Genomic DNA, 25,557 nt, shown 5'->3' on the forward strand with positions numbered 1-25,557 from the left:
ACTCTACAAAGGTAGACGCGTTTCTAGACCAGTTTCTTAGTAACTAGTATACCTTTATAGAGCAACAGCCTCTGCACAACAACTTCAGTCATGTTGTTCTTGAGGCCGCATTGTAGTTAACATTAAGGTTGTATGATACTGTCTTTTATTTCAGATGTACTGATTCTTCTGCCCTGATTGTATGGTGTGTCTTTCCATGGTTGCCAACATTTGACATTGTATCAGGGACGGCAAATTCAATTGTCCGTATTGCCCAGGTTGTCCCAAAGCTTGTACGGACAAGTGAAATTTGACCAGAATTTACTATATAGCTATCATACGGACAAGTAAAAAAATAGCAAATGACAAAAACGGATAAGCAAGTCAAAATCAGATTTCGCCGCACCTGTGTATGCTGTCTTTCCGTTGTTACCAACATTTGACATTGTATGGTGTCTTTCCATGGTTGCCAACATTTGACATTGTATGGTGTCTTTCCATGGTTGCCAACATTTGACATTGTATGGTGTGTCTTTCCATGGTTGCCAACATTTGACATTGTATGATGTTCTGCATGCAAACAGTTTTCTAACCCAGGGACTGGTCTGTAAATAGCAGATTGTGCGGAGATTCACAATTGGTATTATAAGAATTTAACAGCAAAGACATAACAGATTAAGAAGAAAACTACCTGCCTTCTGGTTTAAATCATCTACTTCAGAAACTTGTTGTTCACCACCCTTCTGACAGTGCTGGGTAATGGCATATTTAAAAATGAGAGAGGACTGCAGGGTATTGCATCAGAAGCCTTATGGGAAATTATTTTGGAACTCCAATTACAATTTGGACTTGAGGTGAGATGGAGCTCTTTGTTGGCATAAAAGCTGAAAATTTGATAATTAGAGCTGTTGGTTAAACATTGTTGATGTGATCAAAACTACATTGTATCAGTTAAAATACAAATATACACAATTTTTAATGTATTTTTATCAGGCATGTTGACAGTTGTAAGTTGAGTACCTCTGCCAAAATGTTTTGAGGTTTAAAATTCAAGTTCATCTATAGATTACCTTAAGGTCTTTACATTAGATGCTGCAGTCTTTACATTAATCTGGTGTGGAAAGACAATAAAAAAGAAAAACATCCAATGGGTTTTCCTTTATATATATTTTTGTCTACCAACCAGTTTCATCTACAATCATCAGGGCAGACATATAAAATGTTCTCCAGTACATGATCAGATGTAATGTAACACCAGTGTATAATCTCCCATAAAAAGGTGCTAGGATTGTCAAGGTTGTACTAGTAAAGGCCTTTTATGAAAATAGGGGAAAAAACTCGCAAAGAATTGATTTTCGGTGTAAGCATTCTAAAAGACGTATGTAACAACATACTAAAAGTATAGAAAAGTATCATGGTGCAAAATGCATTTTTTGGGGTAAAACGTTAAAAAATATAATTGAAACTATGAATTTCTGGAATCGACCCATAATAATTTCATTGTTTTTATTAAGAAAGTGAAATTTTGCACGTTAGTAGAGAATTATAACACAAAAAAGATTAACTCAAGATTATTTAAAAAAAAAAAACAAGATGGCCGCCAAATTCCAAAATGGCCGCCATTAAATTTTCATTATACAGGAAAACCGTTTAAGTATTTCAAAAACTTCAAATAGTGTGAAAGATGATCAGCATCATAGAACATACATACATTTTATTTCAAAACGCACAAACTTCAGTCTTAAACAAATCCAAGATGGCTTTCCGATTCCAAAATGGCCTCCAGAGATCATTTAGGAATACATACACTGAATAGGAAAATGGTTCTAAAATGGTTTGACTGAAAATATTTTTCTTGCATCAAACATGATCCCCGCTTTTCTTCTGATTTTTATTCAGAACTGAGGATATTCTTCAAGAAAATGTAAGTTACAGACACTTAAAGTAGGTCCAGATGTGTTCTGCAGCCATTGGAAATATGACAATTTTATCTAGAATAAAGAAGAGCAGCTATTTAGTGTGCTGTAACATACAAGGGCATATTGGTAAAAAATGAAATCTGGCCACATGGGAAAGGTTTTCTTTGACTATAATTGATAGAAAATGACAAAATTATTGCAATTTTGCGTTAAATATTGATACAACACAAAAATATCACATTTTTAATGTTTTGAATGTACAATATTCTTTCTCAAAATTATGTTGTGACAGCTATTTTTGCCAAAATTTGACGAGTTGTCATACGTTACTGAAATTACCATAAAACCTTAGACCCTGTTGGTATCAGACTATAACCTTGTGTTTATTACATGCATCTGGATTATTTGTACATTTCAAATGAAACTTGCACAATGTTAGAGAAACAAGTTTATCTTATAGGCATAAAGACACTAAATAGGCAAATGGCGCGAAAAATGGTAGTCGCATAATGGCGGATTCATACAGTCCTCGATTTTAATTTTTGCTCTGTAGAACTATTTTCCTTATTTTCTTTTCAATTCTTGCTGAAATCACATGACAAATCTATGCTTGACACATTGGTAGCATTTTCATAATAAAATGTTAACACTACAGTACATGTCATGTAAACTTAGACCATACACAACCCTGTACAATTTAAGGGTCTCATTCTTTAGCTGATTTAAAAAATGTGTGTTTGACTGAAAAAAATTTTCTGCATCAAACATGACTCATACTTTTTTCTTTTTCTTTATATTTAGTATTTGACAATATTCTGCAAAACAATGTGAGTTATAAAAATTTAAAATAGGTCCTGATGTGTGCTACAGTCATTTGAAATATATGAATTTTGTAAAGAATAAAGAAGAACGGCTATGAAGTGTGTTATAACCTTTACCAAGAACATAAATTGATAACATTTTACAAAAATATGCTTTGCAAAAGCAAAAGAACCTATATCATAACAACACTTCCACGTAGGATATATATATATCAATATTATGTATGTCAAATTAGAGTTATATGACCCAGGAGAGTGCCTATGCCTTTAGTATCTTAAACATTGTAATGGGTCCAATCACTAAGGTGACAATGTCTCAGACTAACTGACAAACTATGTAGAATGTCCTTTGTTAAAACACGTAGAGCTAGTGAAACCATATACCTCATATATATTTTTTTTCTCTGACTATCTCGCCTAAATGATTTGTGTTCCAATATTTCATGAATAATTGCAGATATCAGGGATATAAACTAGCTATTTTTATTTAGGGACCCAGACTGTCAAAAATAAATATTTAACATTAGGTATATAGGCATTTTCTCAAACAATTTAGGGGCCCAGCCCAAAATCTATATAGCCATGGGCTACTGGACCCCTGCTAATTTGTATCCCTGGTTGTGAGCTAGATAATTTCAGGGATCAGGCAAAAATCACTCAATGTTTCAAACTAACAACCTTCAACTAATGATAATCAGCTCAAACTTCTATAGGCTGGGGATGCTATATTTGACAGGTCTTTTTGTTGAAGTTCCCGTCAGACAATGTCTTTGAATGGACAACATACAAAAATAGAAAAAAAATGGAAACTCCACAGGTTGCTCAACACAACAAACACGAAAATGTTGCAGGCTCGGTTTGATTGAGCCTGTTCATGGACGGTAGTGGAAATGCATACTACCGGCCACGCCCTCTAGCCCCGGGTTGAGAAGAACTCAACATATACAGATGCTAAAAGTACAAAAAATAATTCAGAGACATCCACAGATGTGTTTTCACATAGATGTTCAGCCGATGTTCTCTTACTTGAAGTTGCAACTCAGTATGATTGCCCTGACTCTTGGATGCTCAGTGTTTATATGCTATAACATATAGCATTAAACCACCATATTGGTATAAATGTTAAACCCCGTCTGTGAGCTGGAACTCTCTTACTGACTCAGAAGATTACCAAACCAAACGTCTCTGTCTCAACTTTCCAATGCTCAGCCTGTATTTGATATCGTCTATCCCGTAAAGGTTTAATTTCTATGTGCTGGCCCTAAAGCTCGAAACCTAGTTACAATACTGCAACTCTTTTTTTAGTCTCAAATCTTCTTTTATGTAATTTATCTGCCATTTCAGTGTAGCTGCAATAGCTCATTTAACGTATTTGGATAAATTATAAGTTGAATCCTCAATGTGTTTACATCAATCGCTGGATAGAAAATGACTTCATTGTAATCTGTCTTATTAACTTACTTAGCAGAGGTGTATTCTAATAAATAGTTGGTTTCCTTTTACTATTGTATATTACATCATGTGTGACGATGAAATCAAGTTATCACTGTAATTAACCACATACAACACACTATATAGCTGTTCTTTATTCTATATAAAATTCACGTATTTGCAATGGCCGCAGTACACACAAGGACCAATTTAAAATGTAAAATGTCTGTAACTTACATTTTCTTAAAGAATATTGTCAGTTCTGAATAGAGATATAGAAAAAGTCGGGGTCAAGTTTGATGCAGGAAAATATTTTCAGTCACACACTCAAACTACAAAATTAGCTAACAATGATCGAGACTCCAGATTGTAGAGGTGGTGTATGATCTAAGTATACATGGCAAATTCTGTATTGTTATTATTTCATTATGAAAAGGCTACCTACAGATCAAGCATAGATCTGTCATGTGATTTCAGCAAGAATTGAAAAGGAAATAATGAAACAAAACCTGAGGACTATTTGAATCCGCCATTATGCAACTATCATCTCTATTTCGCGCCATTTTTCTATTTAGTGAAAACAGAACTGTAAACAATTTCAATGTAATTTTTCCAAAACATGATTATCAGATAGGAAATGATCCTACAAAGAAAAGATGGGAAATGATCCTACTAAGAAAACAAATACTTGTACTCATATATATTTTGTTAATAAATAAGGAAGTTATCGCTGCTTAACGACAATTTCTACTGCTGAATGACTCAAAAATTGTGTCTGTATACTTCACTATTGCCCCGTATTGAATCTTCTGGCAGTATGTTATCCATCTTAAGCTGCATATAACAATTATCAACTTATTGTATGTAAAAGCAATGATATGAGACAATTTGACATAAAATCAATGATAATTCTGGTTTAAATGTCGTTTTTTATGGCGGCCATATTGGATTTAGGACGCCATCTTGCTTTTTTCAAAATTTCTAATTAATCTACGTTTTGTACAATATAGTAATCTAATGTTGTGCCAAATTTGGATCTCTTAAGATGCATAATTCTGTTGCTATGGGTCGATTCCAGAAATCCACAGTTTCATTTATTTTTTTAACATTTTACCCCAAAATAGACATTTTGCACCATGATACTTTCCTATACTTTTAATATGTTGTTACATACATCCTGTAAAAAACGTACACAAAAAATCAATTCTTTGCGAGTTTTTTCTTTTATTTGGCATTTCGGCCATAAATGGCCTTTACTATACACTGACATGAATATTTCAGAGTTCGAGTTAGTCATTACTGTTCACTATTGTAATATCCACGAAACTGTATTTGAATTTGAATGTAGTTTTTAAGAGTTAAGAGATGGAAATAAGAACTGTATTGATTTGATTTTCTTTCTAGGCATGCATGTAAGAGGAGGCAGTTTGATGACACACTATGTGAAGATTTGAATGAGGACTGTTTTTGGGATTTGGGCATGAAAAACAAGGTACAGTATGTCTATTCCGTGTTGCTATTGACTTATTTAAGGAAGTTTGTTTTTGCATTCACATCCTTTGATGCTTTTTTCACCTTATTCTATTACAGATTTGGTCGTAGTAAAAAAAAAAATTCAAAATGTTGACTTCTGTATGCAAAAATAGAAGGGCGGTAATTCCAAAGTAATACTCGCACATCATGTACTGTACATGTAGGACTTCATTGGAAGAACATTGCAAGATGATCACTCAGTTTAGCCAACATTGGAAGAACATTGCAAGATGATCACTCAGTTTAGCCAACACATTTTAAATGTACTTTTAAACTAAAATCTGAAGTTTCGAGCATGTATATTATTATACCAGATTTATATAGCGCCAATGCATTCAAAGGCGCTTTACATTCAAGGGCAGCCTCACAGGGCATCATTCATCCTGTACCAATACAAACACAGCATGACCTGACCTGAGCGGCAGAGTGGGAGAAAGCCCCCCAAACAGAGAAATCCATTAGATACAGGCTTAGCCTAGCTCTTTGCGAATAGACATTCTGGTTTTTTGCCCAGTATGTAGCATTGATACACATGAAGCCGTCTTTACTGGGAAGAGCAAGTACTTGCCTCTTGAGTGGGAGAAACTGAAGGGCATCTCAGAAATTTCCAGTGTTTGGACTGGGATTCGAACCCCCAGACCTCTAGAATGACAGTCAACCATGTTACTACTAGACCAATGGGCCACATATACATGTAGTTTACCTGTTATGAGCAACTAGATTAAATTGTCAATATGTATATTATTCTTATTATTAGGGGTGCGTATCGGTCAAAATGATCGATACGATATTTGTATCGATACAGAATGATCGATATATGATATATCATATGATATTTTCTAACGGAATAATAGAGTAGAAAACCATATAGTAGTGCAATATGAACTTTATTACTAGTATTGATTAATAACTAGATAGGTTGTTTTGTTAAACTAATTTGTAAAAATTTTGTGTGATGAATCACCTGCAACAGATGGATGCGGCGTACATTCAATCTTGTGCGCTCTTCGCAAGTGTGCCGCGAGGTTTGTAGTGTTTCCGCCCTTGCTTACAACGTTTTTGTTGCATAACTTGCAGTCTGCACCTCCAATAGTTTTATCAAAGTTCGACCAGACTTTACTTTTTGGTGGCGGCATGCTTATGATGGAGATTTATTCTTAATTTGTTCAGTACGCTTAGAATTTGCGGACGAAAAAATCATCACCGCAAAAATTACTTACTTACGGGAAGAGTTCTGTTCCAGGTACCGTATACTTACATTTTTTCGATGCTGTTGAACGCTGATTGGCTGTCAGGTGTGACGTCGTAAAAAACATTTCCGGAGTAAACAGATTACGCTTACTGGAGGAGAACTATTACTGAGGCCATTTACCATGTAGTTAATTTGTTTTTGATCGATACAGGAACGTTTGATCCGATGTATCGATTGAACCCTGAATACCGGTATTTCGAGAACTGGTACGCACCCCTACTTATTATGTATCAATAGAGATTACTATGACATGTACAAGTATTAAAATTGCAACCTCTCTTATATCTTGTACAAACTTGCTTCTGAAGTTCTTTACATTTTGATTCAATTCATCTTTACTTTTACTACCAACACAGTTGAAAGGTATTAATGGGATGCAAATGGAGCTACACAAAATGATGTACCACAGTGTTACTGCGTGCTATGTGTATGTGTATATCAAGTGTTTAAGTTTCCAAGTCGTGATGGTCTACATTGCCTGTGTTGAGTTGCCAGTCAGACAGAACGATAGCGTTGAAAACATTCCAGAAAGGTAATGTGTAGCTTAGTTGGTATTTCCTGATTAATTCAGCATAATATAAAAACACTTGAAGGCAGAGGTGTTTAAGATACTATTCAGGGTGTAATGCTTATAATTCTTGCATGCCAGACAGGATTTTCCTGTGTTTTGCCAGTGCTAGAGAAACTTGTCTTACAACCTGGGTCGTAAGATGACTCTTATGCTGTAATTTATGAATTAATGCATAAATTGGTACACTACTGTAACAATAATAAAGTAGTACTTCAAAGGAAAGCATTTGTTTTATTGGATTTCATCTGTCATTTGGAGAATATGGTATGCAAGAAAACTTAAAGAATATACCACTTGTAGAAGGTGTTGATGCAAATATTTTGCTCTTGTGTAACTGTTTTTGTAGAAATATATCGGAGCCAGGTTACCTTTTAAACAGTTACCCATGAACAAGATTTCAACCAGATAAATGTAAACATTCATATGGTAAAACATTGACTCTCAAACCTATGTTACCTAGATTTGATTAGTGCCTAATTGCTCCTGGCGGAGCTAAAGAAAATTGTTTTTGTATGCAGATATTGTCTCTTAACATATTAGGCCTCTTTGGCCCAGTAGTTAAGGTAACCAACCTTAAATCACTTGCCAATCTCAACCATGTGTTTGAACCTTGTTTGGCTGGTGGAATTCTTTTAAGGGATGAAGCCTTCTGGTTGATTTGCTGAAATCTTGGTTCTTCCAAGAGGTCCAAGCCTAAAACAATGTCTTGAACCTTCACCAGTGATTTGAAATTGAAATTTTCCATGTGGGTGTGACTTACAAAATAAAGGAAACTGGAAGAATGTGATATATAAGGGCTTTAACAGAAGTGCCCCATATCAACAGGTCACAAAAGTGCTGAGAACACTTGGATGAAAAATTATTTCCAAGATTTAGGTTGCAATATAACTAGGGATGGCAACAAATAGCATTTTTGGTATTCGAAAACTCGATCAACCTTCCGAATGAATATTCGAATATTTGGTCATCAACTGATCAACAGCCTACGTGTTTTTATACCATATTCAGCGACATCCATAATTCTACTTTCGTTTACACTTTAAGTAATTCAGACATTGACTAATTAAAACTAAGAAATTGTCCTCATTGCTTGTTCATCTTTTAGTGTATAAAATATTCGTTATTAGCTTTTTAAACGCCCGTTTGAAAAACAGGACGTATTATGGGAATGCCCCTGGTGGGCGGATTAGGGCGGCGTCCACAGACTTTGTCCGGAGCATATCTTCTTCATGCATGGAGGGATTTTGATGAAACTTTGCACAGTTGTTCAGCATCATGAGACAGAGTGTCGTGGGCAAGAACCAGGTCCCTAGGTCTAAGGTCAAGGTCACGCTTAGAGGTCAAAGATCAAATTCAAGAATGACTTTGTCCGGAGCATAGCTTCTTCATGCATGGAGGGATTTTGATGTTACTTTGCACAATTGTTCACCATCATAAGACGGAGTGTCTTGCGCAAGAACCAGGTCCCTAGGTCTAAGGTCAAGGTCACACTTAGATATCAGAGATCAAATTCAAGAATGACTTTGTCTGGAGCATATCTTCTTCATGCATGGAGAGATTTTGATGAAACTTGGCACAAATGTTCACCATCATGAGACGGAGTGTCATGCGCAAGAACCAGGTCCCTTGGTCCAAGGCCAAAGGTCAGATACAAGAATGACTTTGTCCCAAAGCATTTCTTCTTCATGCATGGAGGGATTTTGATGTAATTTGGCACAATTGTACACCATCATGAGAGGAAGTGTCATGCGCAGGTCCCTTTAGGATTATTTCCCTTGGTTGTTACTATAAATAGCTTATATTTTAACTTTTTCATTACTAGTCATAGGGAAAAATTGAGACCACTTTTCTGTAGTACAACATGCCTGCTACATCCATTTTTTATGCCCCCACTTTGTGGGAGCATATAGATTTGCTCTTGTCCGTCCGTCCGTCCGTCCGTCTGTCCGTCCTTCCGAAAATGTTGTGTCACGCGTAGCTCTGAAAGTATTTGACGTAGAGTCACAAAACTTTACAGGAATGTTGGTCAGCATGTGTAGTTGTGCACCTGGGGTTTCGCGTCCGGATTCATTCAGTCATGTAGAAGTTATGGCCCCTGACTTTGTAAAAATTGGTCATTTTAATGTTGTGTCATGCCTAGCTCCAAAAGTATATGACCTAGAGTCACAAAACTTTACAGGCATGTTGGTCAGCATGTGTAGTTGTGCACCTGGGGTTTCGCGTCCAGATTCATCCAGACATGTAGGAGTTATGGCCCCTGACTTAGTAAAAAATTGGTTATTTTAATGTTGTGTCGCGCATAGCTCCAAAAGTATTTGACCTAGAATCACCAAAGTTTACAGGAATGTTGGTCAGCATGTGTAGTTGTGCACCTGGGGTTTCGCGTCCGGATTCATTCAGTCATGTAGAAGTTATGGCCCCTGACTTTGTAAAAATTGGTCATTTTAATGTTGTGTCGTGCCTAGCTCCAAAAGTATATGACCTAGAGTCACAAAACTTTACAGGCATGTTGGTCAGCATGTGTAGTTTTGCACCTGGGGTTTCGCGTCCGGATTCATCCAGTCATGTAGGAGTTATGGCCCCTGACTTAGTAAAAAATTGGTCATTTTAATGTTGTGTCGCGCATAGCCCCAAAAGTATTTGACCTAGAGTCACCAAAGTTTACAGGAATGTTGGTCAGCATATGTAGTTGTGCACCTGGGGTTTCGCATCCGGATTCATTCAGTATTGTAGGAGTTCTGGCCCCTGACTAATGTCATGTAGTGGGGGCATCTGTGTCCCATGGACACATTTCTAGTTTTTTTTTGAAGATTAACTTGTTACTATAAATAACTTATTATATTGTAACTTTTTTTACAATTGACCCGTAGATAAAAACCAAGACCACTTTTCTGTGGTACAACATAGATGGTACTTTCAAATTCTAGGATTATTTTAAGGTATTTCTGCCTGGTAAGAAGTTTTTATGCCCCCGAAGGGAGGCATATTAGTTTTCAACTGTCCGTCCGTTCGTCACAACGTTAACTTTTTGCATGAAGGCACTTTACTTGTGAACCACTGCACCCAGGACCTTCAAACTTCACATGCTGATACCGTCATCCTAGGAATATAAAACACACATTTTTTTACAAGATTCTGGTCTCGAAGGACCGATGCGTCCTATATATGGGGATAGAAAAAGGCCAAACATTTCCCCTGACTCAAAAAATTAAGAAAATCGATCTTTGTTTACCCCGCTTACCTCTATATTGAAGAGAATTCAAGGGGAGTAAATACCAATGACTCAGGCATAGCTAATAGCCGGTATCGGGACCCGGCGTCTTAAATTACTTTTGTATAAAATGTAAAATTTAGAGCTCGCGTTAAAAAGATAAATAAATGCTGTTTTTCATTAAAATATATTTTACAATGCATTTCTGTAACTGATCACTAAGTTTTTAATAAGACCTGTGTAAAACTTTCCCGGCGTGTTTTCACACATTTTGCATTAAAATACTTGAAACTCCTTATCAGGTAGCCCAGAAATCGATTATCTAATCTTCAAACATAATTTTGATAGTTGTCTATAATCCTCTTGTTCATCGAGAAATTCACGCCTGAGGCATTACTTATCTTACACATACTGTCACAATCTACAAACAATTAACCGTTTAATCATACCCGGAGGCAATTGTAAACATGTGCATGCGAGATTTTGGACTGATCCAATATGATCATAGTCGCTGATCCGTAATGTTCAAACTAGGGATGGGAACGAATACTGAAATCAATATTCGAATATTCGGTTTGCCATATTCAAATATATTCGAATATTTGGTTAGTTTTAATGGAAGCTTTAAATTCTTATTAAGTGATTGGCATATACACAACGTATTCATTTGTTTAAAGCGTGGATCATCGTAAATAAGGCCAAAAAAATGTTTGTTTCGGGTAACCCAATCCTACATAGCGAAACCCGCCGATCCTAGCGTTTTATTAGCTCACCTGTCACATAGTGACAAGGTGAGCTTTTGTGATCACCCTTCGTCCGTCGTCAGTCCGTGTGTCCGTCCGTCCGTCCGTGCGTCAACAATTTCTTGTTTCATGATTCTGTCAGTATAATCATGAACATATTTAACTAATTCAGTGTTTTAGCTTCAAAATGATACAAAAAATCAAAGCGATTAATTTAAACCGTCGCAATTTTATCTAAAAATAGCAGGTCGTCCCATTTAAACACGTGACGCGCTGTTGTATTACTGCCGCCATTTTGAAAAATTTCAATAGGCGTGTAAAAATCGTCGTGTAAAATGCAACTTGCAGCAAGTAAGGCAGACTTAAACCTCCTTCAACATGAACTTGTGCATCAATCCTACGTTTTTCTTGATTTTATTATTAACTACTTCAAAATTTAATTCGAATACGGCCAATTGCGGATGAAAACGGATTCTGCTGATGGTCTGAAACGTCGTACAAAATATTGTGAAAAGATCGACAATATCTACAAGTTTGGTATTGTTTTGGAAAAAAAAAATTCTACAACTTGTTACATAAAACGGGCGCCAATAAAAATGAACCAAAGATAAAAAGATATCACATTTACGCCTAATACAAACTGTTAATCCGTAGCGATGACCCCAGGTAATTATGCATTGCAATTTTCTTGTTAATTGGACATCTTTTGACATGCATCTGACACATTGACGCCTGTTGCAAACTGTTAATAAGTAACGATGGCCCCTGCCAATTATACATTGCTATTTTCTTGTTAATTGTTAATCTTTTGATACGTGATAAACTAACATGACATGGTTTTATTCTGTAGAATTAGCATTCTCATATTGCCCAAAATCAATGATACTTATTTTGTAAAAAAAATATATACAATAATTTACGAATATTCGAATTTGATCTTCATATTCAAATATTCGAACATTCGTTCCCATCCCTAGTTCAAACCAATTTGCAAACCAGTCTTAAAATTACGTCATTTTACCGCCACTGCCAAAGTGTACTTTCGTTTTCACTGGCGTCAATATTCATGGAGTGGTCAGAGTGTGCAGCAGTTTAGTGCTTACACAGAGTTTATGCTTTTCAATTTAAATACTTGCCCCAACATCCAAAAACATCGACAACTATTAAGCAAAAACCGGCGAGTTCGTAGAAACTATAGCGAATTTCGGACAAACATAAATTCGGATAAGTGATAAGTGGGTATAAGCATTTTTCCAGAATTCTGCTGATATTTTTTCACTGCATTCTATGCACAAGTGCGACCTATATTCGGCCGATTACGGTAGTACTTATTGTGTACACGACCCCTACTGACTTTGGGGTCACCAGGTCAAGGTCACCAGGTCAAAGGCCAAGGCGCTGTGGGGGCATTTGTCACCATTAGTGACAGCTCTTGTTTTGTGGACTTACAAAAACAAAAGAATTAGATTACAATAATTACTACACAACCACAGAATTAAAATTCCATTTGCAAATACAGGTGCTAGTGTAAAGAAATTTGCTATGACGGCGTATATTGTGACATTCTGGCACTGTTGTTTTACATATAATCTATACAGAATTTATTTGCATTTAGACAGTAGATTCACTGCAGGTGGGATAAGGGTAATATAAAGAAAAAGAAATATTTGGCTTAACTTAAGTCTCTTTGTCTGAGAGTTGAGTATTGATTAAAAAAAAAGTTAACCATACTAAATGCATTTATAAGTCATTTCATTACGATAATCCATTTTACGTAAAAAAATGATATGCATCCCATCTGACTTGTTTATGAAGTGGTGTCTGATCAATTTTAATAACACATGGTTCGCACCTACCGGAAACAAGGTGAGTTATAATGCATTTGCATCAGTTTGTGACCATTAAAATTTTCTAAAGGTAAGCAATTAGCGGTAATAACTACAGGGTACACTGTCATCACCATAGCGATGCACAATCTCGGTATGCTAATATACAAGGTGACACGTCTGATAAAGACAGAAGCCATATTCGTGCAAATTTATAATGAAAGCTGGTTTGGACAAATAACGTAAACACATTTTTATGCCCCCCCCATTAGTGCTGGGGGCATATAGATTTGCTCTTGTCCGTGCGTCCGTCCGTCCTTCCCTCCGTCCGAAGTTCGTGACACGCCTAGCTCAAAAAGTATTTGATATAAATTAATGAAACCTTGCATGAGTCTTTATCATGATATGAACTTTCACACCTTCTATTTTTCGTCTGGCTCCGCCCCCTAATTTTAGAGTTATGGCCCTTGAAATAGTCAAAAATGCACATTTTCACCTTGTGACACGCCTAGCTCAAAAAGTATTTGATATAAATTGATAAAACCTTGCATAAGTCTTTATCATGATATGGACTTGCGCTCCTCCTATTTTTCGTCTGGCTTTGCCACCTATTTTTAGAGTTATGGCCCCTGAAATAGTCAAAAATGAACATTTTCACCTTGTGACACGCCTAGCTCAAAAAGTATTTGATATATATTCATGAAACCTTGCATGAGTCTTAATCATGATATGAACTTGCGCACCTCCTATTTTTCATCTGGGTTCGCCCCCTATTTCTAGAGTTATGGCTCCTGAAACAGTCAAAAATGCACATTTTCACTTTGTGACACGACTAGCTCAAAAAGTATTTGATATAAATTGATGAAACCTTGCATGAACTTTTATCATGATATGAACTTGCACACCTATTTTTCATCTGGGTCTGCCCCCTATTTCCAGAGTTATGGCCCCTGAAATAGTAAAAAAATGGACATTTTCAGCTAATTATGTGCCTCACTCGAAAAGTATTTAATGTAAATTCATGAAACCTTGCTTGAGTCTTTATCATAATGTGACCTTGCACACTTGGCATTCTTCTTGAGAATTTAGCGTTTATTACAGAGTTATGGCTCTTGAAATAGCCAAAATAGTGGTTTTTTTGTTTGTGATGCTCATAGCTCAAAAAGTATATGGTATAGAATAATGAATCCATTTCATAATATTTTTTTTTGAGGCTATACCCCATTAAGACTGCAGACATTTGAATGATTTCCCCTTATTTGTGACAAATGTACCAGTGGGGGGCACACTCTGTGTCCTACAGACACATTCTAGTTTGTTCTTTCATTTGACTTTTATTCATTTTTCATCATCTTATATTTTTTTTCGAACTGTAAAACAGTATTCAAATATTTTTGTAATGAACGACTCAGAACAAGTATTCAAATATTCGTTGCCATCCCTAATTATTACTATGGTCAATGCAAGAAAAATGCACCTTTTTCAGTGGATAGTTAAAACTTGTATAGCATAAGTTATAATGCATTCTTGAATCAATATGCTGATAGTCAATTTGGTCACTTTGTGGCATGATTTATTGGAATTCTTTCCAGTGAAGCCCTAGTAGAAAGCTCAGTGGTTTGTCAGGAAGTGGTTATCAAGCAGCATTCCATTGTTACAGTATGCAGTAAACATTTTACGGTAAGGATAGTTGTCTTATTATAAATGGGAAGGGAAGATCATATGATAATCCCAGTCATAATGTAGTTGAGGAAAGGACACTGGGACATAACAAGTGAAATCAACTAGGCAGTCCTCTGTCATTATGCCCCCTTCAAAAACATGGGGTAAAGGTGGTCAGTAGACAATTTATGTAATGACTTGATTAAAACTTTATTTCAGATTTTAAGGGAATTTTCATGTGCAGTAGTTTATAAAACCATGCACAAATTAAAAAAAAGAACTTCTTGCAGGAAGTATGCATAATGGAATTTTAATCAGATGTTGATGCCATGTATCAAACTTTGATATAGTGGCCCAGCTGTTTCATAGTGGTCACTTTCAATTTGCCGCAACATAAATTACATAAATACTTGGGTCATAACATCCCATACCAGGCCTTGGATTTATCATGACTGGTCCAGACTTAAAGCATTAAATGACCAGGTTGCCTGTTTTTAAGTAAGCTGTTTGTTACTTTCATCAAGTGAGTATAATCCAGTTCATTTCTATGAAACTGTTAAGGAGTTGCTGGCATGTGGCTATTTCAGTCTTCCAGCTATTGTTACTGTAGGCTTACTTATTTTAGCGGTGTACTAATAACAGCGCTTTTTGCGCTGTCGCACGTGCGCTAATTCATGTCCGCGCATTAATTTGTGCATGCATTTTCATGTACATTTTCATTTCATGATGTTTTCTTCGAACTTTTGCAAATAAATACTCTTGAGAGTTTGCACTAGTTACACTGCTTGCTACTGTTTTAAGGTTCGTATGATATTCCTGTTTATTGTTCATATTATTATTTTAGATATATGATCATGCAAAATAAAATATTTAAGCTTGTAGTTTGTGTTTTTTGTAATTTGATCAAGTTGTTATCGATTTCCGTATCACCTTCGGGCATGTCTGTTGTTGCAGTCGCTCGTTTACGGAAAGGTGTGAACGTTTGTATTAAGACACAATGCATGTAGGACAAAGGGGATTCAGTGATTAAAATGTGTGACAATCTCGTTTTATTTCAGCAATTATAACTAGTATACAGAATATAAAAGAAGCAGATCATTATAATCATATATAAGAAGACAATACAGGCAATATTATACTTTATATACTGTACGTATACATAAAGCTACTTCACAGTTGAAAGTATCATTGAAAAAAGTATCATCACGGCACACTATCTTAAAGTCATACTTGGTACATGTTTTACAGTTTTTAGCTAACAGATTTTTTTGTTTGCGTCCATTAGACCTATAAGGCGCCACCCTGTCATGACTGATTTTTTTTTCACATTTCTGTGTGCATCGACCAGAATGGAAACTGAATTTTATTAGACTTTAATCAATTATTAGATATTTACTAGTAGTAACTAGTATTCACAATACGTTCACGGACCAATTATCGCATTTTCGAAAGATTTATGGTATAACACTTAAGTAAATAGTTTCAAATAAATCGTACTTTCTTTAGCCCGCTGACAGTGAAAAAAGTTGATTTCATAATCAGTATGACGTATAATTACAGCAGAAACACATTACATAAAAATTACCAACGGTTAAGTTTATTTCCGAAAATCTTCGTGAATCTCCGTAAATCTCGGAGAGCGCTAAAATTAGAAATTAGCGGTCTCGCGAGAGCGCTAATTCACGTCCACGCATTAATTACATATTTCACCAAAAATTGCATTTGCGCTAAATTTTTGCCGCGCTAATAAATGTACGCCTACAGTAGCTCATCTGATTTTTTGAAAAAAAAATGATGAGATATTGTCATCACTTGATTGGCGTTGGTGTCGGCATCGGCGTTGCCTGGTTAAGTTTTATGTTTAGGTCAGTTTTTCTCCTAAACTATCAAAGCTATAAGCTATTGCTTTCAGGGATCTAGCTAGGTCCAATTTTTTGGGAGAAGTTACTTCTCCCTCAAGCTGATTTAGGGAGAAGTGGGGAGACTTTAGGGAGAAGTGGGAAAGGTGGCTATAATTTTCTTCTTTCTATATAAAAAGCATTGATGTGACAATTCATTTTCTTAGTTACTTAATTTCCCATACACTGGTTATTGTTTCATCACAAAATTCTGAAAAGTCATTTTCAAAAATTCAAGCCGATGCTGTAAATCTAACCTGTCGATTTTTGGTTATAACTGTTTTGTATGAATGCAGGATGAAAGTGTTTATTATTAACACCGAGTCACTACATCGGCGAACAGTATCTCACTCGAATTAAATTTAAACTAGCAATACATATTCGAATTAATTCATCGATGGAATTCAATTTAATGTATTTAATACATTACATGTCGTTCTTTATCATAGATAACAAAAAAATGTGTACAATATTCCAATTAATCGCATGGTTAATCAGCAGTTTCTTTAGGAAACATTGTTTTTTGCACTTGGACATGCTGACAAATTAAGCATAAAGTGGCAAAGACGTAACCGCAGCGCTAATTGGCTGAACACATTCAACTGTAGTGTATCGGATATTAATTTGATTCGCTTTTACACTTCTTGGGGAGAAAATCTCCAAAGTGCCTGAAGTAGATGGAGCTTAAATTACGCTATCGGCATGTGTTCGTGTATTCAACAATCATTTTGACACCGTGCCAATTGTCAACAGTCAGAGTAGCATTAATTAATGAGTGCGAATATCAAAGAAAATCGGGGCGGCTTGCATTTCGCTTTGAGGTTAGATTTGAGCCAAGTTCCAAAGCGCCTATTTCACTCAAGTCGTCCACTCGCGAGAGCCCTGATTGCTTTGAAACTTGCAACACTTGTTTACCATCATTAGCTGACTCTGTACTGCAAGAAACATAACTCCTTTCTGCTTATTTTAAGAATTATGGCCCCTTTTGGACTTAGAAAATATCAGATTTCTATGCCCCCAGCATCTACTGATGCGGGAGGCATATAGTGATTGTCCTGTCCGTTCGTTCGTCCGTCCGAGCTCACATTTGCATACTTAGGTGGCTATAGGAACAATAGGTAACTGTACTTTTTATGCCCCCGAAGGGAGGCATATAGTTTTTGAACCGTCTGTCGGTCTGTCCGCAATTTTCGTGTCCGGTCCATATCTTTGTCATCGATGGATGGATTTTCAAATAACTTGGCATGAATGTGTACCACAGTAAGACGACGTGTCGCGCGCAAGACCCAGGTCCGTAGCTCAAAGGTCAAGGTCACACTTAGACATTAAAGGATAGTGCATTGATGGGCGTGTCTGGTCCATATCTTTGTCATCGATGGATGGATTTTCAAATAACTTGGCATAAATGTGTACCACAGTAAGACGATGTGTCGCGCGCAAGACCCAGGTCCGTAGCTCAAAGGTCAAGGTCACACTTAGACGTTAAAGGATAGTGCATTGATGGGCGTGTACGGCCCATATCTTTGTCATCGATGGATGGATTTTCAAATAACTTTGCATGAATGTGTACCACAGTAAGACGACATGTCGTGCGCAAGACCCAGGTTCATAGCTCAAAGGTCAAGGTCACACTTAGACGTTAAAGGATAGGGCATTGATGGGTGTGTCCGGTCCATATCTTTGTCATCGATGGATGGATTTTCAAAGAACTTGGCATGAATGTGTACCACAGGAAGACGACGTGTCACACGCAAGACCCAGGTCCATAGCTCGAAGGTCAAGGTCACACTTAGACGTTAAAGGTCATTTTTCATGATAGTGCATTGATGGGCATGTCCGGTCCATATCTTTGTCATTCATGCATGGATTTTAAAATAACTATGCATGAATGTGTGACACAGTAAGACGATGTGTCGCGCGCAAGACCCAGCTCCGTAGGTCAAAGGTTCTAAACTCTAACATCGGCCATAACTATTCATTCAAAGTGCCATCGGGGGCATGTGTCATCCTATGGAGACAGCTCTTGTTCTTTGATGTCATTCATTCCGTAAGGCTTTTATGTGGCTATTTTTCTCTTACCTGGCTAAAAGAACAATAGAGAGAACAAAAGAGTAGCCACATAAGTATCCATATGTAGGAACGTCCGTCCGTCCGTCCGTATGAGGTTAACCAGATGGGACCGTTTCGTCTAGCATCAATACCCCTTACTAGAATGACTTGATACTAATGCCGATGTAACCTGTGACCATTCCTCATCTTCAGACATCACCTGACCTCAGTTTGACCTTGACCTCATTTTGGACTTAGGTTGCTTTATATGGGCCATCTCTTGGTTAACCAAATGGGACCGTTTAGTCTAGCATCAATGCCGCTTACAAGAATGAATTGATACTAATACAGATGTAACCTGTAACCATTCCTCGTCTTCAAACATCACCTGACCTAAGTTTGACCTTGACCTTGACCTCGTTTTGGACTTAGGTTGCTTTGTATCGACAAGGATGGCACCGGGGGCATCAAGCGTTTATTGAACGCAGCTCCTTGTTTAGTAAAGTTTTATGTTTAGGTCAACTTTTCTCCTAAACTGCTCAAGCTATTGCTTTGAAACAAACTTGCAACACATGCTCATCATCAAAAGCTGACTCTGTACAGCACAAAACAATCCTCCATCCTGCTTTTTGCAAGAATTATGGCACCTTTTGGACTTGGAAAATATCATATTTCTTGGTTAAGTTTTGCATTTAGGTAAACTTTTATCTTTTACAGTCAAAGCTTTTGCTTTAAAACTTGGAGAATTTAGTAACCATTACAAGCTGACACTGCACAGCAAGTACCGTAACTCTGCAATCCTTTTTGCAAGAATTATGGCCCCTTTTGGACTTAGAAAATCATAGGTAGGTCAGTATTTCTATAATACAGAGACAAAAAAAACAGATGAGCGTCTGCACCCGCAATGCAGTGCTCTGAGTTTTGTAGTCTACTTGTAGAGTGTTCTACTCTGCTAAGTAAATAACTGAGAGCTTACAATTTGCATTACACCTTTCTGCTTCAGCCCAGTGATACTGAAGTTAGAGATGTTTCTATGCAACAAACTACTGACGTCGAAGGCAAAAAGTTTAGGAACCTATCACCAAATGGTTTAAAATGGTTTAATGGTGCTGGCAACATTCCCTTGCATATATGGTAAAACCCTAGCTGTAAAAATATTGTTTCTTACCATAGAATTACAACTTATATATATGCTATCTGCCCAAAATGTGTCGGCCCTTCATCCTGGATGTTGTAGTTCGAGCCCCATTTTGAACATATGACACCAGTACTGGCTCTTCCTGGAAGAAGACTTGAGACTGACTTAATAAGCTTGAAGCTTTCATCACCATCAAGCTAAGAACATATTCGTATAGACTAATTTAAAAACTAATTGCTTAAGCTTTGTAAATGACATCATTATAGTAGACTACAATGTTTTGGCTTAATTGTATCAATTTCTTTGTTCTGCTCCATAGCATTATTTTCTGTTTATTCGAATATCTCTGTGCAAGCAAAGGATAAACTATCAAAAGTTTGTGTTCTTTTCCAAGTTTAGAACCAAATCTATCCAAGTGCAGTAGAACAGTTCTTATTGTCTTGTGTCTAATTCTCTTGATATTTATTCGCAAGCATCTGCTCTGCTTCACCAAAAGATAAGCTTTTAGTAGTTACTTGAATTACTTAATATTCATTCCTTACTTTATATAAATTTTATTTCAGTCGGAAACTATTACATTCAGCTCCCACTGCCTTAACCCACCTTTACAATGACATTGTACACCAAACAAGTCTTTCAGCAAAAGATCTCACTAATTGCTTATTTACATTTTCTATGCCAAGGTAAGAGTCTTTGTCTTTAAAAAAAAAAGTGTATAAAAATTTCAACGAGGTTAGTTTTATTTATTTTCACCTTTAAAATACTTGTAAAGTCTGTGTATAATCTTGTTGCAGGAAAGAAATATTTAAGCATTTTATTTATCTATTTTATTATGTATTTTCTATATACTGATCCAGATTTACCTCCTATTTATTTTGATTTATACCCAGGTTCAGAGGTCCAATATATTTTGATGTCTTGCGCAACAAGATAGGTCAACATCAAACAGAGCTTGAGTGTTTAGGATCAGGTAAAGATTGTAATACACTGTTAATATTCTGTAAGTGTGTGAAACATAGGAATGATAAAATATCCCCGTGACATCGGTTTTCGACAACGCAAGGAATCATACGATTGCCAAAAATAGGAAAGGAGAATAATTAAATTGCCGACTTGTCAAGTGACAACAATACAAGACCTTCACTTTGTGTGTGGTTATTATCTGGAAATCTGATTTTTGCAAGTTCAATTTGGATAAAAACGGAAGTTGGTTGAAAGCACCTGCGCACACTTTACGACTTACGTATTCGACGGTTCCCGCCAATCATGCTAAAAATCTATACCGTACATTGAATTTAGTACAAAGCATTACCTATCATGAGAAACAGTTATTGTTATGCATTTTATCAATGTTTTAACCATATTTCACGGTATTTGATATATTTTCAGTGAGTTACTGGTTAAGTCCTATTCAAATTTGCATTTATTAAATATTATTGATTGTTTAACTTTGGGCACCTTGCATACATTGGCTCTGCTCCGTGTTACTCATATAGATCTTTGCACCCAACCATAACATTTATTAAGTAACACCCATTTAACAATGTAGATGGGATTTTTTTTTATCAATTTCTGCCTGAATTGTTAACAATTAGCATTTGCAATGCAAGTACATCTTAAGGAATGGCTGTAACGTTCTTTGTTTATTCTGCAAGGGAGTCATTTAAATCAGACTGTGATATTTTTACTGTATAGTTGGGTTTTTTAAAAGCATGACACGACCAATAACAACAAAGATGGCCGTTTCTGCAGACGAACATCTAAACTATTTTCATGCTTTCAAGTAATTAAATGGGAGTGTCACTGAAGTACCAGTTTTGGGATTAAATAAAAGATGTATTAAACGGTATGTTGATATTAATTGATCATTTTACTTTCCATTTTTATACGCCCGTTTGAAAAACGGGACGTATTATGGGAACGCCCCTGGCGGGCGGATGGGCGGTTGGGCGGGCGGGCGGCGTCCACAGACCTTGTCCGGAGCATATCTTCTACATGCATGGAGGGATTTTGATGAAACTTGGCACAGTTGTTCACCATCATGAGACGGAGTGTCATGCGCAAGAACCAGGTCCCTAGGTCTAAGGTCAAGGTCACACTTAGAGGTCAAAGGTCAAATTCAAGAATGACTTTGTCCGGAGCATATCTTCTTCGTGCATGGAGGGATTTTTATGAAAGTTGGCACAATTGTTCATGATGATGAGATGGAGTGTCATGCGCAAAAATCAGGTCCCTAGGTCTAAGGTCAAGGTCACACTTAGAGGTCAAAGGATACAAGAATGAAAAATTCAAGAATGACTTTGTCCGGAGCATATCTTCTTCATGCATGGAATGATTTTGATGTAGCTTGGCACAGTTGTTCACCATAATGAGAGGGAGTGTCATGCGCAAGAACCAGGTCCCTAGGTCTAAGGTCAAGGTCACACTTAGAGGTCAAAGGATACAAGAATGAAAACTTTGTCCGGAGCATATCTTCTTCATGCATGAAAGGACTTTGATATAGCTTGGCAAAATTGTTCACCATCATGAGACGGAGTGTCATGCGCAAGAACCAGGTCCCTAGGGGTAAGGTCAAGGTCACACTTAGAGGTCAAGGATACAAGAATGAAAACTTTGTCCAGAGCATTTCTTCTTCATGCATTGAGGGATTTTGATACAACTTGGCACAAATGTTCACAAGCATGAGACGGAGTGTCATGCGCAAGAACCAGGTCCCTCCGTCTAAGGTCAAGGTCACACTTAAAGGTCAAAGGTCAGATACAAGAATGACTTTGTCCGGAGCATTTCTTCTTCATGCATGGAGGGATTTTGATGTAACTTGGCACAATTGTACACCATCATGAGACGGAGTGTCATGCACTGGTCCCTTCTTTTGAATTACTTCCCTTTGCTGTTACTATAAATAGCTTATATTGTAACTTTTTCATTACAAGTCGTAGGGAAAAATCGAGACCACATTTCTGTAGTACAACATGCATGTTACATCCAATTCTGAGGTGTATTTTGAGCTATCTCTACCTGGTAAGGATTTTTATGTGGACTTGTAATTTTTTTTTTTTGATTTTTGATTTTTTTTTTTTTTTTTTTCTCTTTAAAGATTAACTTCCCTTAGTTGTTACTATAAATAACTTACATTGTAACTTTTTTATAACTGACCGTAGGGAAAAACCAAGACCACTTTTCTGTGGTACAACATTGATGTTACTTTCAAATTTTGGGTGTATTTTAAGGTATCTCTACCTGGTAAGGATTTTTTTTGTGGACTTAGAAAAATAAAAGAATTACAATAATTTCTAAAAAAAACAACATTGTAAACAACTAGAAAATTAAAATTCCATTTGCAAATACAGGTGCTAGTGTAAACAAATTTGCTGTGACGGGCGTATATTGTGACATTCTGGCACCCTTGTTATTTGATTAAGTTATAAAATGTGGACATGTGTAGAACTTTGTTTATTCTACCAAAATACCACGTGATCACCACTTGACATGCGCGGGATATGCAAATTAACCGGAAATACCGACATCGTCGAAAACATATGTCCGTCGAAAACGTAAGTCGTGGGGATAAATAAAACCTCCAAGTGTTGTGTTAACAAAAAGTGACACAGATATAAGTTATATGTTTGCTTGGGTTTAAAGATGTTTTTTCAACAGTATTTTAGTTATGGAACGGCAGTCAGTTAACCTCAATGATTCTGTACAAGAACAGACTCACCCACTCGGAGACGGAGGTCATGCAGTCTACTCTCAAATAGTCAGAGAGAACATGCACCACATCCAGGGATCAAAAACTCAGCCTCTCACTTTTATATTGTCTTTTGATTTAATATTATGCTGAAGTTGTTGGGCTCATTTTTAGCTTGATTATTCAAAGAATAGGTAGAGCTGTTGGACGTTGGCATCGGCATCCCGAAGTTTTTAGCTCACCTGTCACGAAGTGACAAGGTGAGCTATTGTGACCGCTTGATGTCCGTCGTGCGTCGTCAGTCGTCCGTTGTCCGTCAACAATTTCTAAAGAAATCTTCTTCTTGAAAACCACTGGGCAGAATTACACCAAACTTCACAGGAATGATCCTTGGGTGGCCCCCTTTTAAAATTGTTCAAAGAATTGAATTCCATGCAGAACTCTGGTTGCCATGGCAACCAAAAGGAAAAACTTTAAAAATCTTCTTGTCCAAAACCACAGGGCCTAGGGCTTTGATATCTGGTGTGTAGCATCATCTAGTGGTCCTCTACCAGAATTATTCAAATTATCCCCCTAGGGTCAAATTTGGCCCCGCCCCGGGGGTCACATGGTTTATATAGACTTATATAGGGAAAACTTTGAAAATCTTCTTGTACAAAACCACATGGCCTAGGGCTTTGATATTTGGTATGTAGCATCATCTAGTGGTCCTCTACCAAGGTTGTTAAAATATCCTCCTAGGGTCAAATATGGCCCCGCCCCGGGGGGTCACATGGTTTATATAGACTTATATAGGGAAAAAAGTTTAAAAATCTTCTTGTTTGAAACCACAACTCTTAGACCTTTGATATTTGGTTTGTAGCATTGTCTTATGGTCCTCAACCAAAATTATTCAAATTGTACCTCTTGGGTGAAAAGAGGCCCTGCCCTGGGGGTCCCAAGTTTTATAAAGAATTGTATAGGAAAAAGCTTTAAAAATCTTCTTGTCTGTAACCATACGACCTAGGATTTTGATATTTGGTATGATGCATTGTCTAGTAGTCTTCTACCAAAACTGTTCAAATTATGCCTCTGGGGTTAAAAGAGGCCCCGCCCTGGGGTCACTTAGTTATTATGTGAGTTATATAGGAAAAATACTTAATCATCTGATCTGATTTTCAAGACTGTTTAATTATAATTACCTGATGACCCCAGGTAATATGATGTCACTTGACTGTGACCTTGACCTACTGACCTACTTTCTTGTTTTTTACAGCCTTGAAGTTTTGATGACATACACAGTTTTGCACACAAATTGTAAAATTGAATTTCATTGACCATGAATGTGACCTACTGACTTTCTTAATATTTTATCATCAGTTTGACATTTGACACATGTAGCTCATATTACTCAGGTGAGCGATCCAGGGTCATCATGACCCTCTTGTTTCCAAATTACGCTGTTTTTCAACTTCTATATTCATTCAGTTGACAAGGCAGTTGAATATTTTAGCATTTCTGACTTGCAACAGCTTTCGTTTACCAGACAAATCAAATCAGTACTTTAATCAATTGATAAATAGCTGTTGTATTTTAATAGTTTTTGAAGTTACGGCTTTTCAATAGCTCGGAAGGGGCCCTCGTGGCCAAGTGATTAAGGTCACTTTGATTTTGATCTCTTGCCACTCATTGCTGTGGGTTTATATGACAAAGCCATCCAGCTGCCTTGCATAAGGTAGTTGGTTCTATCCAGGTGCCCACTCCTGGGTCTTCCCAAGGGGCACCTGTGGTCTTCCTCCACCATGAAAAGCTGGAAGGTTGTCATATGAGCTATGATTTTGTTTGGACGACATTAAA

The 25,557-nt window shown here is 36.8% G+C and overlaps 1 protein-coding gene across 1 annotated transcript in view; it reads left to right on the forward strand.

Moving 5' to 3' along the window:
• Positions 1-158: 158 nt before the first annotated feature.
• The window catches only part of LOC123538661 (uncharacterized), a gene marked incomplete at its 3' end in the record, with an annotated part of 65,926 nt that continues 40,527 nt past the window's right edge, over positions 159-25,557 (forward strand). The window contains exons 1-7 of the mRNA XM_053535859.1: positions 159-833; positions 5,555-5,642; positions 7,292-7,467; positions 14,879-14,966; positions 19,899-20,029; positions 20,597-20,716; positions 20,924-21,003. Of these exons, the coding sequence (XP_053391834.1) occupies positions 739-833; positions 5,555-5,642; positions 7,292-7,467; positions 14,879-14,966; positions 19,899-20,029; positions 20,597-20,716; positions 20,924-21,003 (778 nt within the window). The remainder of the gene's footprint in view (positions 834-5,554; positions 5,643-7,291; positions 7,468-14,878; positions 14,967-19,898; positions 20,030-20,596; positions 20,717-20,923; positions 21,004-25,557) is intronic.

The sequence above is a fragment of the Mercenaria mercenaria genome, unplaced genomic scaffold, assembly GCF_021730395.1.
Source record: "Mercenaria mercenaria strain notata unplaced genomic scaffold, MADL_Memer_1 contig_553, whole genome shotgun sequence".
NCBI lineage: Eukaryota > Metazoa > Mollusca > Bivalvia > Venerida > Veneridae > Mercenaria > Mercenaria mercenaria.